The sequence below is a fragment of the Heptranchias perlo genome, chromosome 8, assembly GCF_035084215.1.
Source record: "Heptranchias perlo isolate sHepPer1 chromosome 8, sHepPer1.hap1, whole genome shotgun sequence".
In the NCBI taxonomy this organism is placed as follows: Eukaryota; Metazoa; Chordata; class Chondrichthyes; order Hexanchiformes; family Hexanchidae; genus Heptranchias; species Heptranchias perlo.
The window spans coordinates 8,793,701-8,812,425 of record NC_090332.1 but is presented as its reverse complement, the minus strand read 5'-3'; the positions used below and the strand labels follow the sequence as shown (position 1 = coordinate 8,812,425).

Genomic DNA, 18,725 nt, shown 5'->3' with positions numbered 1-18,725 from the left:
AGCTTAAATTCAGCACAGGCAGGAAGGGCATCCTCCTATGCTAAAAATTTCTGTTTCTTTGTCTTGTAGATTTTAATTCTAGAAGAAATTAATGTGAAATACTGAACCACCAATCCTATATGAGTACCGTTTGGTTTTCTCTAGAACAAGAACAACTTGCACTTGTATAGTGCCTTTAATGTAAAAAAAATGTTCAACGGTGCTTCAGAGGCATAAGGAAAAAAAAGGATGCCGAGCCAAAGAAGGAGATATTAGGAGGACTGACCAAAAGCTTGGTCAAAGAGGTGGGTTGTAAGAAGGTCTTAAAGGAGGAGAGGCAGGTGGAGAGAAGTGGGTGGTTAAGGGAGGGAACTCCAGAGTGTGGGGCCAAGGAAGCTGAGTGCATGGCTACCAATGTTGAATTGCACATTGCAATGTTGGGGGGGGTGTACAAAATGCCGGAGTCAGAGGAATAGAGATTTCGGGGAGGGGTTATAGGGCTGGAGGAGGTTACAGAGGTAGGGATGGGGGAGGCCATGGATGGAATTAAACGTAAGGATGAAAATTCTAAATTTGAGGCGTTGGAGGACAGTGAGGGCAGGAGTGATGGATGAGCGGGACCTGGTATGAGATAGGACACGGGCAGCAGAATTTTGGATGAGCTGAAGGATGGGAAGCTGGCCAAGGAAGCATTGGAACAGTCAAAATTGGAGATGACAGAGGCATGAATTAGGGCATCGATGGCAGATGGGCTGAGGTAAGGGCAAAGGTGGGCAATATTATAGAGGTTCCATGAAAGAAAAGCTATGGATTTGAAGGCTACCTTTTCGTCCACAAGGATAAATGAGTTGCATACCTTGACATTTGAAGAGAAATTTGCCTGGTATAACTGTTCATGTTTGACAAATCTTAGAATTTTTTGAGGGGTTAACTGTCAGGGTAGATAAGGGGGAACCAGTGGACGTAGTATATTTGGATTTTCAAAAGGCATTCGATAAGGTGCCACACAACAGGTTGTTACAAGAGATTAGGGCTCATAGGATTGGGGGTATTATATTAGTATGGATTGAGGTTTGGTTAATGGACAGAAAACAGTAGGACTAAATGGGTCATTTTCAGGTTGGCAGGTTGTAACTAATGGGGTGCCGCAAGGATCAGTGCTTGGACCTCCACTGTTTACAATATATATCAATGACTTAGATCAAGGGACCGAGTGTAATGTATCTAGCTTTGCTGAAGATACAAAGCTAGGTGGGAAAGTAAGCTGTGAGCAGGACGCAAAGAGGCTGCAAAGGGGTATAGACAGGTTAAGTGAGTGGGCAAGAAGGTGGCAGACGGAGTATAATGTGGGGAAATATGAAATTTTCCACTTTGTAAGGAAGAATAGAAAAGCAGAATATTTTTTAAAAGGTGAGGGACTAAGAAATGTTGGTAGTCAGAGGGATTTGGATATCCTTGTACATGACTCACAGAAAATTAACATGCAGCTACAGCAAGCAATTAGAAGGACAAGTGGTATGTTAGCCTTTATTGCAAGGAGGTTGGAGTATAAGAGTAAGGAGGTCTTGCTGCAATTATATGGGGCTCTGGTGAGACCACACCTGGTGTACTGTGTACAGTTTTGGTCTCCTTACCTAAGGAAGGATATACTTGCCTTAGGAGGGTGCAACGAAGGTTCACTAGATTGATTCCTGGGATGAGAGGGTCGTTGTGTGAGGAAAGACTGAGTAGAATGGGCCTATATTCTCTGGAGTTTAGAAGAATGAGAGGTGATCTCATTGAAACGAATACAATTTTTAGAGGGCTTGACAGGGTAGATGCTGAGAGGCTGTTTCTCCTGGTTGGAGAGCCTAGAACTAGGGGTCATAGTCTCAAGATAAGGGGTCGCCCATATATGACAGAAATGAGGAGAAGTTTCACAGGGTTGTGCATCTTTGGAACCTGTGATGTTCAGTCATTGAGTATATTCAAGACTCAGAGTGACAGATTTTTGGACACTAAGGGAATCAAGGGATATGGGGATGGGGCAGGAAAGTGGAGTTGAGGTCGAAGATCAGCCATGATTTTACTGAATGGCAGAGCAGGCTCGAGGGCCCGTATGGCCTGCTCCTACTTATGTTCTTATGTTGGGTCAAATGTGACAAATTCTCAGTCCCATTCTAATTTGAACCTTTTTTATTTTAGACTCGTGTATTTTCTGGTGGTCGGGTGAAAAAAACAAACAACATGTACAGTTGTGGGAAAATTATATTTTAATAATGGAGACACTGGAAGAAAATCAAGTGAGTAGACCATGCCTAGTTTATGTACATTGTCACTTTGAAAACTGCCACATCTGTATCGTAAAAATTAAATTCAACATTGGATGGAAATTAATTTATAGCATGGAGGAAACACAATTGTTGAAATATAGCCTTTATGAAGGGACATTGTTGTAACATAGGGAGATTTACTGTACAGCTGGCTATACCATAACTGAATTGGAAATGGTTGATGTTGACACTGGGTACTTGAAATGGAAGAAGTGTTCCATTCCCAAGCCTCAACATGAGTAAAATAATGGAATTGACTGTTAAGATAAACTTTAGGATTGTGTGTATGGCATTTGTGTTTCACACTACTCTCATAAGTGAATCTTAGCTTGCTACATTCTTGAGAGTACTTTTACTTTCTCTGATATCCAGGTGCCTGGGTACCCACTAAGTTATTTGGATCAAGAGAGGAACTTGAGGGACATAGTGGATAAATCATTATTAATCATTATGGCGAATAAGCAGTGTGATGACCATTTTGAAGGCAAAGAAGGTTTCAGTTTGTATTACAACATTAGAAGATAAAAGTAAGAACACTAGTTGGGCTATATACAGCTTTTGTATGGCTGTACTTAAAGTATCGTATTCAATTTTGGATGCTATTTGACAACGACCAAAATGATAGCTAGATTTTGGGCTCTTAATTATTATGATAGGCTATAGGAGTTAGGGCTATTTTCAGCAGAGAAACATGGGTTTAGTGGAAATATGATTGAGGTTTTAAAAATGATGAAGGGATTAGATATGGGTGCATGCATATAAAATCCTTGGATTACATGTTAGAAAGTATTTCTTTTAACAGAGTCATTACCCTCTGAAAAAGATTACATAGGCATGTGGTGAGTATGGATTCCCTGCAGTTCTTCAAAAGGGAATTGGACAGGTTCCTGACAGAGGAGTACAGTACCTTTCCAGTTAAAGAGGGTAAATTGTGGGTTAACTGAAAGGGTTGATGGAGCTTTGCTAAATTGCCAGGGAGTTGGAGAGATATTTCGTAAATTGGCAACAGGTTTTTTTTCCTTTGGTTTTTTGCATTTCCCATGGTGTGGCTCACTGGTATACATGGCAGTCCCATGTCTGGATGGAGTGTGCTTGATGGACCAGATGGTCTTTTCTTGTCCTTTCCATGTGTTCATATGTCTGCATCATGACAAAAAATGCTTCACTGTTCATGGTTTTCTTGAATAATTGCATTAATGAGACAAATGAAAATTTAAGAATCCTTTGGTTTTGTATTTTAGGTTCACGTCATAAGACCAATTTTGCCAAGGCTTAAGAGCCTAATGGATGCCACTGTTTCCAGTGACCAAGGTGATTATGACACTTCTTTGTAATTTTGTTCCCCCACTGCATGATTTACTAATATTTTCCTTTGGGCGAGATACCTACCGACTGCTCTGGTGCAAAACATGAGAAATCGCTCAAAAGTTTTGGCAGGTTGTCTTCTCAGCCCTAAACATGGTTTAGTCGCAGAGGGCTGACGTCAGCTCCTAGCATACAATGTCATCTCAATTTAATTAGATAATGTTTGAAACCAGTGAAGGGAAATACGCATTTCATGGGGGCATCAAAGGGGTAACTGTGCAATTCATTTGTCCCAATTAAAGTTTTTTTAAAAAATTATTTTCCGTTGCAATTAATGTGGCATAAACCAAACACATGATAAAGAGCAATGGATTAAAGTCAACTGCTAATGGTGGCGCTGACCATAACTTGCTAAGTCAAGAGTTATCTGATCAATCCACTCATAGAATATAAATTGTATTGCAATATTCCTCATCATAAATATGTCTTGACTGAGCTACTCCACGGGTTCTGGATCACATTTTAGTTTGCTTATTGATGTATATATTTTTAAAGTTTTAAAAAACAGCACTCCCAGCTATGCACTATAATCTAGTTGTGAGGACAAGGGAGCAATTGCCCCTTGGTTCGTGTTGTCTGTGTGTGTGTGTATGGGAACAACTCCGCCTGCACGTTCCCCTCCAAGTCACACACCATCCCGACTTGGAAATATATCGCCATTCCTTCATCGTTGCTGGGTCAAAATCCTGGAACTCCCTACCTAACAGCACTGTGGGAGAACTTTCACCACATGGACTGCAGTGGTTCAAGAAGGCGGCTCACCACCACCTTCTCAAGGGCAATTAGAGATGGGCTTGCCAGCGATGCCCACATCCCATGAACGATTAAAAAAAATGTGTTTTCACATCCTTCACGCAAAATGCTTTATTACTCAGAACTGTTGTACCTGATGTCTTGATTCAGAACTAACAACTTATCACTAGTATGGCTAGCTAATCTGAGTACCAAGCAGTGCTGGACGTTATGTCTATATAGTGTCATGTAAAGTATTCATCTGCTGCTCTATTCAGTCCCTGAGTTTCCTCTTTTAATGAAAGATGGGGGAGGATGCCTGTTTTTCTCTGTAACTAACCCGCTTGGCTTGGAAGTGTGAACTTTCTGCGAATGCATTTAATTATCCGCAGACATGGGGTCAGCTTCCACATGTACGCTGACAGTACCCAGCTCTCGAACCCTCTGTCGCCTCAGTCTTGTCATGTTGCTTGTCTGATATTCATTGTTAAATGAGCCACAAAATCCTCCAGTTAAACAGTGGAAGAAGAAGCCATTATCTTAGGCCGCTGCCACAAACTCCATACTCTTGCCTCTAATTCCTCCCCTTTCCCCGGTCACTGTCCTAGGTGGATCGAGACAGCTTGCAACCTCTGGGTCCTATTCAACTGAGGGCTGAGTTCCTATCCCATGTTCTCTCCACCACAAAGATCACCTACTTACACCTCCGCCCCTACCTCATCCCACCTGCTGCTGAAACCCTCATCCATGCTATTGGCATCCCCAGATCTGACTATTTCAATGCTCTCTTGGCTGGCCTCCCATCCTCCATCTTCTGTAAACTTCAGCTCATCCAAAACTCTGCTGCCCAACTCTTAACGTGCACCAAGCACTACTTGACCATAACCCCTGTTCTCACTGACTATCGTTGGCTCTTGGACCCCCCCAAGGCCTCAAATTTAAAATTCTCATCCTTATGTTTAAAACCCTTAATGTCCTCACGCCCCCCCAATCTAACCTCCCCCAGTCCTACAACATCCTCCTCCGACCTGTACCCTCTTCCTCTGATTGACGCTTCTTGTGCACCCCCCACTCCTCCTCTCTTTGCCTCACCATTAGTGGTTATGCCTTCAGCTGTGTAGGCCTCACACTCTGGAATTCCCTCCCTTAACCTATCCGCTTCTCTACGCTCCTCTCCTTTAAGGCCTTGTTTGATCCTGCTTTGGCTCGGTGTTTATTACGCCTCTGTGAAGCCCTTTGGGATGTTTTTCTATGTTCAAGAACATAAGATATAGGAGCAGGAGTAGGCCATATGGCCCCTTGAGTCTGCTCTGCCATTCAATCAGATCATGGCTGATCTTCAACCTCAACTCCACTTTCCCGCCCGATCCCCATATCCCTTGATTACCCTAGAGTCCAAAAATCTGTCCATCTCAGCCTTGAATATATCCAACGACTCAGCATCCACAGCCCTCCGGGATAGAGAATTCCAAAGATTCACAACCATCTAAAATTCCTCCTTATCTCAGTCTTGAATGGCCGACCCCGTATCCTGCATCTATTATAGAAACATGGAAAATAGGAGCAGGAGTAGGCCATTCAGCCCTTCGAGCCTGCTCCACCATTCAGTATGATCATGGCTGATCCTCTATCTCAATACCATATTCCGCTCTCTCCCCATACCCCTTGATGCCTTTTGTGTCTCGAATTCTATCTAGCTCCTTCTTAAATATATTCAGTGACTTGGCCTCCACAGCTTTCTGTGGTAGAGAATTCCACAGGTTCACCACCCCCTGAGTGAAGAAATTTCTCCTCATCTCAGTCCTAAATGTCCTACCCCATATCCTGAGAATGTGACCCCTTGTTCTAGACCCCCCAGCCAGTGGAAATATCCTCCCTGCATCCAGTCTGTCTAGCCCTGTCAGAATTTTATATGTTTCAATGAGATCCCCTCTCATTGTTCTAAACTCGTGTGAATACAGGCCGAGTCGATCCAATCTTTCCTCATACGACAGTCCTGCCATTCCCAGGAATCAGTCTGGTGAACCTTCGCTGCACTCCCTCTATGGCAAGTATATCCTTTCTTAAGTAAGGAGACCAAAACTGCACTCAATACTCCAGGTGTGGTCTCATCAAGGCCCTGTATAACTGCAATAAGACATCCTTGCTTCTGTACTCAAATCCTCTTGCAATGAAGGCCAACATACTATTTGCCTTCCTAACTGCTTGCTGCACCTGCATGTTTGCTTTTATGCCCCCTAGTTCTAGACTCCCTAGCAAGGGGAAACAATCTCTCAGCATCTACTCTGTTAAGCCCCCTCATAATCTTGTATGTTTCAATGAGATCACCTCTCATTCTTCTAAACTCCAGAGAGTATAGGCCCATTCTACTCCACCTCTGTTCATAGGACAACTCTTTCATCCCAGGAATTAATCTAGTGAACCTTAGTTGCACTGCTTCTAAGGCAAGTATATCCTTCCTTAGATAAGGAGACCAAAACTATATGCAGTACTCCAGGTGAGGTCTCACCAATGCCCTGTCAATTGTAGTAAGACTTCCTTTTACTTGTACTCCAAACCTCTTGCAATAAAGGCCAACATGCCATTTGCCTTCCTAATTGCCTGCTGTAACTACATGCTAGCTTTTTGTGTTTCTTGTATGAGGACACCCAAGTCTCTCTGAACACCAACATTTAATAGTTTCTCACCATTTAAAAAATATTCTGTTTTTCTATTCTTCCTACCAAAGTGAATAACCTCACATTTCCCCACATTATACTCCATCTGCCACCTTCTTGCCCACTCACTTAACCTGTCGATATCCCTTTGCAGACTCCGTGTCCTCCTCACAGCTTACTTTCCCACCTAGCTTTGTATCGTCAGCAAACTTGGATACATTATGCTCGTTGCCTTCATCTAAGTTATTAATGCAGATTGTAAATATCTGAGGCCCAAGCGCCGATCCTTGCGGCACCCCATTAGTTACAGTCTGCCAACCTGAGAATGACCTGTTTATCCCTACTCTCTGTTTTCTGTCCTTTAGCCAATCTTTTGTCCATGCTAATATATTGCCCCAACCCCATGAGCCCTTACCTTGCGTAGCAACCTTTTATATGGCACCTTATTGAGGCTCTATGTAAGTGCAAATTGTTGCTGTTATATTAAAGAAAAGTCTGCATGGGAAAATTTTCTGCTGCACTTCCTACATTACAGTAGTGACTAAACCTCAAAAGTATTTCATTTGGCTTATCTTTTACTTTCAGGCAATATACCTAAACCCCGTTTTGAGCACCATCGACTCCCCTGCCACCCTCCTGCCCCCATGTCCTTTATTCCTATGTAGGCAATTACCACTGGCTCTTCTGTTTGCTGCAGTAGTTTATCCACACTCTGCTCTATATAACCGTAGCCCCTAAAAGAGCAGTCACTTTATTTACTGGTTATCAGGTTTATTACAGGGGAAAACGGGTACTTCTGTTGTATATGTTAAGCGAAATTTCACCTCATCATATCATTGTATAAATACATTTTTAACTTGTCTCTGACTTTGTTTTGTTTACTATATTTGAATCACACTTGGTAGGAAGGGTAGGTATGAATAGCAGAACAGTCTGTCTGAGCTTGGGCAAAACAAGAAGATTAATAGAAGAAAATGAATCCACGGAGAGCTTAAGAAAATTTAGCGCACCTTGTGGGGCTGCCAATTCATTACAAGCCTGTCTAGTAGTAGAGCTGGTGAATTGGTGGATGGATTAAGCTATTGTCCAGTTTCCTAAGTACAAGCCAATCTTTGTCCCCAAAGGGAAATCCCATCAGTCCTTTGATCGTTTGCTGTTTCATCATTCACCAGCATGTGAAAGTGTCTGAGCTGGCTGTCCTAGCCTCTGATAGTGTGGATATGGTCACTGTTTTCTTTTTACTGAGCTGTGGGGGGTGGGGTGGGAGAGAAGAGAAGAATGTCAGATGAAATGTGTAGTATTTTAAGTTTGAAGGTATTGAAGATTGAATTGCCTGGATTTAGATTCTGAATGTATATTTTTGTTTTATTTTGGGGAAACGATGGGTGGAAGAAGAGCAGAGATTGAAGTTGATTAATGAATCGATTGCTTATATGTCACCTAGGCAATTCACTTTTCCACACATCCTGGCTCCTTTGTGCTTATAAACGCATGTTTGAAAGTGAAAACAAAACCGTGATGAAAGAAGGCCTGTTCCATTTTCTGGATCTTGGTGTAATGAAATATCCTTTCAGAACTCAAGAACTATCTGAGGTAAGTTTTTGAAATTTGCCACATTTGATAAGTGAAACCTTGTTGGCAGCAGCCTTCCGATTTGCCCTACAACAGGAAACAAAAAAAAAATCGTATCTTTAGTCAAGATGTGGGTTGCTGGTTGTTGTCACTTTGATCAAGGCTCTTTGGACCTGATCAGTTAATGTTGGCATCCCATTTCAGAACCTGCGTGTCCTGCCACTGGCGATTTCAGTGATCAGCATTCAAGAATGCTGTTTATAGTGTATTATGTGACATGGGAAGGGTGTCGTATGGGTGCCATCCAGATGCTTTGAAGTTCCTCTATCTTTATAATTCTCCCCTCTGTTATATGAAGGATGTTTTCACTTGAAGAATGGAGGCAACCCTATATCCTATAAAAGTTCTGAAAAATTCTGTATCTCTTAATCTTTTCTACCTTATTTTCTCATTCTTTCCCTCTTTTGCCCCTCTTTTTTACCTTTCTTTGTCCTATTTATCTTTCAAATTGAATATTTTATTTTTAGGTTTCATGCTATACTAATTTTTTTTTTAAATTTAAGTTTATCTGTGGTCCAGTGATGGATGCTCTTTCAGAAAGTACTCTTTACAGCAGGTAAATACTTTAGTTCCTTAATTTATCTTCCTGTTTTTCATGTTTTGTGATCTTCTTTATCTGCTTTGATATGTTACTGTATTTTTATTTTTCAGATCTCCAGATCAGATCATTGGCAGCTGTCCTGTTCTAGGTGTGAAGTTACAGACATTGTTTGTTGATTTTGTGGAAAATGTGCCTGAAGAATTCAAAGGTAGGTTTTCGAGATTTATAGAACTTGTTCTGTAAAGCGTAATCTTGATTGTGTTGTAACGATGTGTTCGATTCAGGATAAAACATACATAAACTGATCTGTTGGGGAGGAAAAAAAATCAAAGCTGTACTGATCATTGCCACCGATTTTCAGTGATACTGTTCTGCTGTGGAAGATAACTTGGTACTTGTTAAGAATTTTTCAGTATTTAGTCATATGTATCCCATCTGTTTGAGTCACTTAATTGGGGACCTGGAGTAATGAACCTCAGATCCATAATTACAGCATTCTATAACTTAAGTAAACAACTAAACAGCTTATTTTCTGAAAACAGTTTTTATTCTGCGGTTTTGACTGTTGCACTGAAATTGCACGGCTGTTGTCATTTATGATAGTATTGCTCCCTATTTATATGCAAGTCAGAAAAATCTAAGACAACTATTTACAGAAGAGAAGTGCATCTGGTCCCTGTTGGGTGTGATAATGATGCTGCCTATGTACTGTACAGGCAAACGATAACCATCTTGCAGTGAGAGTAATCACTTTTTCAAGTGATAATCCTAACCATGGTAATCACAATTGTGCACTTCGTGGTGTGATTCGAATAATGATCAGGGACTGGTAACCATAAATCTTATCTCAAAATTTATTGCAGTCATTAGTTTTTAATGCTTTTGTTTTCTCCCCTCCTATTGTGGCTTGTGCTGGAGTAAGATTCCCTTGATGCTGTTAGTAGGCTATTTTACCATGGGGAGCATCACAGCTGAATACTGTATTATCTTAACCTGATATCCACGAACAAGTCACTGGAAAGTGAACAGGAGTGGAAACCCTGGCTGACTTTTATTTTTTTCCCCCTACTCCTCCTCCCCCCCCCCCCCCCCCCCCCCCCACCCCCCGCCCCCCCAGCTCACTCCTGCTGCTGCCCCAGCTGAGATCCACGAACAGCATAAATCAGGGATTGAACCTGGGATTTTCCTGGCCTGTGCATGCCTTTGTACTATAGCATTTACATACTTGGTGTGATAATGATGCTGCCTATGTACTGTACAGGTAAACGATAACCATCTTGCAGGGAACTGTTTTATGGGGTTTATAAATGTAATTTTTAAAAATTACATCAGTGTGCAATTATTTTGCAATTAGAGCAATTAAAATTCCTTCTGTTTGATTTTGTTTTCTCTGTTTAGTTTGGTAATATTTTTCAGTTGTGATTTGCTTTCCTTAAACCTCTTTCCCCCCCCACCCCCCAAAAAAAAGTTGCTATGTTTGGATATGTGTCTGTACGAACAGAACTCCAGATGTTCTGCTCAGCAGGTGTCAATGCACAGATTCAAGAAACCCCTCATCACACAAAACATTTTTTTTTAAACAATATAAAAGAAACAAAGTATTTCAGGATCCTACCTGGTGCTATCCTGATGAACAGAGGTACAACTATGAAGATGCAATTATACAGTGTGATATATCTTCTGATGTAAGTTAGTGATAGGATTCAAATATCAGAATATTTCTAAGTCAGCATTTATTGATAAAATATTTGCATTGATAATGTATCTTGAAATCCTTTAGTATTAATGCATTATAACTTGTCATATTTGAGATCAAAACCCATAAGCCTTGGAAACTGGAAAGAATTTGCAGTTTGTTTAAAAGGTGCTGTATGTTATCGTATTTTGACCTGGTTTATGTGGAAAGCCAAAAAATGTTTTGTTTCCTTTGATTAGGTGACTTTCTCATGAAGTTGATTAAGAGCATGGCCACCAAGCACTGGTGTGCTATCCCCATACTCTTCATCTCTCGAGCCCTCATGCACATCCCATCACACAAAACTTGGGGAGTAGAAGGGCTTCACGCTCTTCGGTAAGGATGATTGCAGGAAATTAGTTTTAACCCTACCCAGAACTATTTAAGACGGTGTATTTTACTATATAATGGGGTTAGTGGTTCAGGCAGAAACTATGTCATCATTCAAGATTAGATTGGATAGTTGGATGAAGGAAAAAGGGTTGAAGGGATATGGGAACAGGGAGGGTCAATGTGATTAGGTTTATTTGCTCACGTGGTGAGGTAAACGCCAACATGGACTAGTTGGGCCGAATGGCCTTATTCTGTTTTGTAACTTCCATGTATGTATGTATATATAACTAAATGGGTTTGTTAGAATTAACTGGCTATCCTATTTAGAATGCATTGCTTACATTTTCCCAATATCATAATCTAATTATAATGTTAGAGTTATAGTGGGCTTTGAGGATTAGGTGCTTTTTCTGCTGTTGATGAAAACCAATCTCTCTTTCCTCTATGTTTATACTGCAGGGTGGTTTCACCAGTAGGAGTGAGAAAATCATCGACATGCTTTGCTCGTTCATGGTTTATTTATCTTTTAAGTGGCTGTGTTTTTAATGAAAGGAAAAAATGTTTGTTTTTAAATGATGGCTTTGCAGAAAGAGACTTACTTAAAAACCATTTGCTGATAGACCAGTTTAGAATACATAAAACTATTTCAGTGCAACAAACGCTTATGGTCTGACCCTTCTATTGTGTAATGGTATGGGTTTAACATTTACAACCAAAAATTTTCATCAAATATAATATGAAACCATTGAGAACCTTTTTTAAGCTTCTGTGAAGGACCATACTTGGCTAAAAGCCCATCATTTACACCTGTGAAAAATATGCATTAACAATTGCCTTTTATTTTTACATCTGGTACTTTACAGAGAAGTACTGCGTTGCACTATGACCAATCACCAAGTGTTGCTGCGAGGAGCAGTTCAGTGTTACCTTCTACAAACTGCTATGCACCTGACTAATGTGGTAAGGGAATTATTATTCTTTAACTTACACTTGTGAATAATCTCTTGATGTAACAGATGACGTCAGTGACTGAATGAAACCTAACCGGGACCCTTTAGATGTAGTACAGTTTATATAGTATATAGGATTTCTTTTTGCACATTTAAAACATTGCGTTCCTTTTTCCATTTCTTCTCCACTTGCTGCTTGTTGACATATATTGTACTTCATCTGAGAGGACAGAATAGCCTAGACAGCGTACATCACCATAAATACTGCAACGTGATTTGAAGTGAAATGAATCATGAAATGCTAATTTATACCTGTGTTTGTCGCAGTCATCAGAATGAGTGCCATGAAACAAAAAAACTAATTGGGAGTTGAGCTCTCAGTTGAGTCAGTGGGTTGCTGCTCTCAGCTATAAAGTAAGATGTAAAGTTTCTCTATTTGTGTCTACTGCAAACTTGACCGAAGTGATAGACCAATTTGTTGCAATATTTTTTTAAAGTGGGATCACCAATGAGAGTAATTCCATTGAGGAGTTGTAATAAATCACGGTCCGTTTCCAATGAAAATTACAGATAAAGCAGCTGTGCAGTTTTTAACCTTATCTGAAGTTCAAGCTTGTTTGTCTTTTCTAAATTTTAGGATTCTAATATATGTAAACAACTATTATTCTTACAGTTGAGAGTGACAGGCATGAGCATAATGGGCTTCAGATAATTGAAGCAGAATATGTCAGGTATCTACTAGTCGTGAACCAGTTCAATTGAGAAACCTGAAGTTGGGATTGGGCCTTCAACTACTCACACCTCAGTGAAATCTTGGTGAATTTCAGATGCTTATTCATAATAAGTCAACTAATGTTTATAAGTGATCTTTAGATGCATAGTAAAACAAAGAAAATTGAAGTTTTTGAGCATTTTGTTTTCTGTAAAATTTTGGTTAGAGATGTAGAGAAAGTGAAAACAAACCAAATCTAAAATATTCAAAGCAGAGTTTCAGCAGCAGGTTAAACTGATTGAAAGCAGCCAGGGTTTGAAACAGATGTGAGTTAATCGAGCTGGAAGCCTTGAGGATTCTCAAACGCATAACTTATGTGGAATCCCAGATTTTCTAGAGTGAAGTATAAAGGTTTGGAATAAAATTTTGTGCCCTGCTTACGTTTGTTAGTATTTTAAAAGCTAAAAAGCGATGGACTCCTGTACTTTGCTGGTGTTCTCGTCAGCCATATTCATTTTTTCCCATGTACTTTTCTATTTGTGGGCGGATATGGGCACTCCTTTGTCTATCAATGACTCAAATTCCATCTCCTCTGTTCATATGTTTTGACTTTCAAGATTTATTTCACTTTTCCTGAAGTATGTGGTGATTTTGCACCCACTCCACATTTAAGGAGATACACAAGATCTGTAAGTGATTCCTGTTGAAACTGATTATTTTAGTTTGTAAGTTGTTGTCCGTGTAATGTTGCAAAAATGAATTTTCTGCCAGTGAAATTACATGTGTTTGGCATTGGGTTTTAGAGCAATAAAACCCCAAGTGTTTTTTGAGTGAAGCCATGTACTGCTCACTGATTCTTTTTGATAAATAAGAAAATTCTTTTTTTTTGCCTTCTCAGGAAAATGTGAGACTGTCTGACATTTCGAACTTCCTGGCGTCCATTCGAACTGAGGAAGCTTTATCTCGGGGTACAAAATTGTGGATGGAGGTGGGAGAAAAAAATAATCTAATGTGGAGTAGATCCATATGTGAAGAGTAGAAATGAAGTATTACTGAGCAAGCTGCCAGTATAGTTTCTTATAATGTAAACTTTCATTATAGAGTTGCAAGGTCGCCCTTCCTCTCATCTTGCTGCAGTATTAATTGCGCATTGTTTTGAAAGTATCACATTCTATTTTTACAAATTTTTTTATAGTAGCTGCTTATAGAGGAAGAGATATATATTAAATCCACTTGAATACACAGTGGATTTGAAATCCTATTTTTAAAGGGATTTTCTCTCTTTATTCCACTCAATGCACCTTTCCTCCGCTAAGAATTTGTATTGGAAGGTTGCTCCAGAGCCTCTGTAAAGATCATTAAGCCAACCACTGGAAGGGTGGGGTGATTTTAATATCTTTTTAATTTACCTTGTGGTAACGCAGCAATGTTAAATGGGGTTGGCTGAGATCAGGAGCTGGCCGTGTGAGTGGTTGAGCATCCAACTAAACTTGTCCAGAACTCTTACCACCTGTGCCCTATCCTGTATCAAGTGTTGCACCCCTATTGGCGTCAACTTTAATCAGTTCTTCCTCCACAATGCATCAGCTTGAAAGTTTTTTGTCCTAGTTTTTAAATCCCTCTGCGGACTCCTCTTCCCACTGATGTAATCTTTTCCAATCGTACATCTCAATGTGATCTGTCCACTCTTCCACTTTGGTCTACTATGAGTTTGCTTTCCAACCCGCTCCACTGTTTGTGGCAGAACTTCCTTTTCACATGCCCCCAAACTATGGAGGTTTCTTCATAAAAACCCCCTGCCATGCCACTCTTTCCCCATCTTCAAGATTCTTATCAAGAGCCACCTTTTGACCACACTGTAAGCCACCTCCCATTACTTTTCTCTGCTCCCACTCCAGTGCCCCATGCCCCCTTATCCTTAAAAATGTATTGGGGTGTTTCATATGAAAGATGCTATAACTGTGCAATTTGTTGGCGGCAACCTTTTGAAGAATGAAGGTTGTTTCTCTCTTTAACTAATCTAATATTAGTTACATAGACTAGGGATTGTGGAAATGGTGACTTCCCCATTTCTTTCTAAATACATTGTTGTATTGTGAATTGGGTAACCGTGGTGTGTTTGGTGTGTGATTTTCTTCGTCAACTTCCTGTCCTGTTCTTGCTTCTCCTGTGTGTCTTTTATAACGTAGCCGCCACACTTTGTGAAGTTTGCAAACTCTAGGTTTTAGAACTGCTTTTTTGTTACATGTTTTTAATTTTCTTTAAGGAAATTTCACAGATCCTTTCATTAAAAAAATTAGCCACAGTAAATGTTTTTTTTGGAATTTTGCAAGTAAAGGTTAATCCAGGGTTGAATTGCAGAACTGTGATATGACAACAGAAAAGTTGTTACGGGGAAGTCAAGCTATCTTATTTACGACATGCTTACTATACAGACTTTGCTGGAAAGAAAACTATTTACCGCTGATCAAAAGGACCATATAGTTAAAAGACTACTAACTAATTTTATTTCAGCCTCACACCTTCAGCTACAATAATTAGAAATGTACTGCTTAAATTTAGTTCTGTGGAGAATACTTTAAAGAGAGAATTAATTCAATTTTATTGCTAAGATATTTTGTATCTCTATTCATTTAGATATTACACATGTTTGTGTTCCTGTCTTGAATTTGGAAGCACACAGAGATGAAAATTATAATGAAAAACTATAATGAAAACAATGAATTATTGTGCAAACTTAATTTCAAACATCTGTCTACGGGTTGGGTCATGTAAAGAAAGGCTGCGGTCTCTTTAAGGGCAGGGTTTTAAGTGGCTACTAGTATAAAAGTGACTGTGATCAAGGTTTTTCTTGGATTTGTGAAGTCGTCAACAACAACAACTACTTGCATTTATATAGCGCCTTTAACGTCGTAAAACATCCTAAGACGTTTCACAGGAGTGTAATCAAACAAAATTTGACACCGAGCCACATAAGGAGATATTGGTCAAAAAGTTAGATTTTAAGGAGTGTTTAAAGGAGGAGGGAGAGTTAGAGAGGTGGAGAGGTTTAGGGAGGGAATTCCAGAGCTTAGGGCCAAGGCAGCTGAAGGCACGGCCGCCAATGGTGGCGCGATTAAAATCGGGGATGTGCAAGAGGCCAGAACTGGAGGAGCACAGTGATCTCGGAAGGTTGTAACGCTGGAGGAGGTTACAGCAATAGGGAGGGGTGAGGCCATGGAGGGATTTGAAAACAAGGATGAGAATTTTAATATTGAGGCTTGCCGGACCAGGAGCCAATGTAGGTCAACGAGCACAGGGTGATGGTGAACAGGACTTGGTGAGATTTAGGATATGGGCAGCAAAGTTTTGGATGAGTTCAGGTTTATGGAGGGTGGAAGATGGTGGCCGGAGTCAGGAGACATGACTATAATCTCACAAAGGACCAGACTACCTCCCAAGTTTCCAGCTTTTCATTGATTAAGAGAAAGATTCCGATTGCATAGATCGTTTCCCAATAATGTTCAATACTTGCTAATTTGGGTCAATAGGCTAAGGTCCGATGACTGTGCCAAGCTCCGCAAAGACTTCTACACCCAAAGAAGTAAAACCATCTGCTCCCTCCAATACAAGTTTCCAGCGCCATTATTTTTAAATTTAAGTGGCAGCAGCGTGAAAACTGGTTTACATGCAGGAAAATGATGATGGCCAGTGATTTTAATGGGGGCGTAGCTGTGATAATTAACTTCTAACTGTTTTTGGTGAAGGTAATGGCAGAGTGGCGTAAAATTCTCAGGAAAAATATGGAGCGATGTAATTAATGGCATAAGTCACTTGCTCCATAATATCCTCTTTTGCGCCATTCAAGGGTGACACATCAGATGCGCCATTACAATAAGTAAGTCCCAAGGAAAATCTTCCCCTTAGTTTTAATGGGGCATATATTTGTCTTGGACAGTAGCGCATAACTGGTGATAACAAATCAGCAGCCCATTTTACACTCCACCTGATTTTCAAAAAATTCACTCATTTAGCTCTACTTCTGACGAATTTATACCAGTGTGTGCTTTACAAACCAAGCAGTTCCACCAGGTTCCTGCAGGTGAAGCTACTGATCTGCTGCATGTCCTTACTCTTACTGGCACCACCAGCAGGAATTGAATGGTACTGCAGTTGTGAAATGCAGCACCTTGTCCCTGTCTGTGGCCCCCACCATAAACCCTCGTGCATTATATTTTTTATTATTATAGAAGTGTATAGCTGACAATACTTTATACGTGAGTTTATGACTCCTGTTTTGGTGTTCAAAATTATGAGCGATTTTGATAAGGTGACTAGGGAACAATTATCTCTGCTGGTTGGTGAGTTGGTCACTAGATGGCATAAATTTAAGATCATCAAAAGAAAGAAGGGAGAGGTTTTTTTTAATGGAGAAAGTTGTTTGGTTCTGATAGGGCATTTCATATCTTATGGCAGAAACAGAATCGCAGCTTTTAAAAGGGAAGTGGATAAATATTTGAAAAAAATTTAAATGGGTATGGGGAAAGGGCAGGAAAATGGGACCAAGTATATATGGCACAGGCATGATGGACTGATTGGCTTCCTTCTGTGTAAAATTCTAAGATTGGAAACTAGGAGTCACAAGGTTTTGGTCACCTGTCCTAACGTCTCCTTCTTTAGCCCGATGTCAATATTCACATGATTGCACTCCTGTGAAGCGCTGTGGCACATTTTACTATGTTAAAGGTTCTAAATAAATGTTAGTTGTAGGCTAATTGATAGAGATTGATTACTATGATTAGTCAACAACTCCAATATCGTTGTATCATGTGACTACCAGGATAGTAGACTGTGAACTAGATGGACCTTGGTCTTTTTTCATCTAGCAATTCCTATGTTCCCATTTTTCTCATTTCTGGTTTTGTGAGGCATATTACTGTTCTTCGTGGGATCTTTCACATCCACCTGAGGGGCCAGACGGGGCCTTGGATTAATGTTTCATACAAAGGACGGCACCATCGACAGTGCAGTATTCCTGCAGTACTGGACAGGAGTGGTCTCGGGCAAGATTATTTGCTCAAGACTGGAGTGGGACTTGAAACTATGACTGTCTAACTCAGAGGCATGAATGCTACCACTGAGCCAAGGCTGAGTGACACCAAGGGTCTTTTCTTTTGATCAAGCAGAACTCTCAAGGATGCATTGCCTGTCATGTTGGCAGGAAAGCAAGAATTGTGTTTTACCCCATGACAATGATACCAATTGTAAATTGCACTTTACAATGGATTCTGTAATCGCTTAGCAATCATGAAGCACAGAGCTGTCTGTATCCAGTAGTTAATTCACACCCTTTGTAACGCCACAGAAATGGCCATCTCTGTCCTTTATAGCTGCTTCATTTAACACCATTTAAACCTCTTTTCCCAGCCAGGATAAGAAATCCTTTTATCAGCCATTTGTTTTACCATACACTGAGCATCTATCTTCCATTATGCATCTTTAGTGAAGAGAGAGTAGCCTTCATGTTAACTGTATTTATTTAAATATGCATAACGAGACAACAGAATTTCCTGTGTTCATCACAGTCCATTGCCAAGGACTGTGTTTAATGAGGCCTGCCACACTCTCTGCCCATCATTTTGTAAATATTGAAATTTTGGGAATCTTGGACTTGGGTATTTTTGTTCTCTTTGTGCCATCTGAAACCGAGAAGAAGTTTTAAAAGAGCATCTCAGATCTTGGATTGTCTTTTTCTTTTGCCAATTTTCTGACTTCTTCCCTCCGTGCCCACCTCCCTT

General features: G+C 40.3%; 1 protein-coding gene across 2 annotated transcripts in view; it reads left to right on the top strand.

Annotated features, from left to right (window-relative positions):
* The window catches only part of tarbp1 (TAR (HIV-1) RNA binding protein 1), a 160,156-nt gene that overhangs the window by 4,104 nt on the left and 137,327 nt on the right, over positions 1-18,725 (top strand). For both annotated transcript variants that reach the window (XM_067988609.1, XM_067988610.1), the window contains exons 2-9: positions 2,164-2,261; positions 3,533-3,602; positions 8,490-8,638; positions 9,181-9,233; positions 9,329-9,426; positions 11,154-11,289; positions 12,150-12,246; positions 13,847-13,936. In XM_067988609.1, the coding sequence (XP_067844710.1) occupies positions 2,164-2,261; positions 3,533-3,602; positions 8,490-8,638; positions 9,181-9,233; positions 9,329-9,426; positions 11,154-11,289; positions 12,150-12,246; positions 13,847-13,936 (791 nt within the window). The remainder of the gene's footprint in view (positions 1-2,163; positions 2,262-3,532; positions 3,603-8,489; positions 8,639-9,180; positions 9,234-9,328; positions 9,427-11,153; positions 11,290-12,149; positions 12,247-13,846; positions 13,937-18,725) is intronic.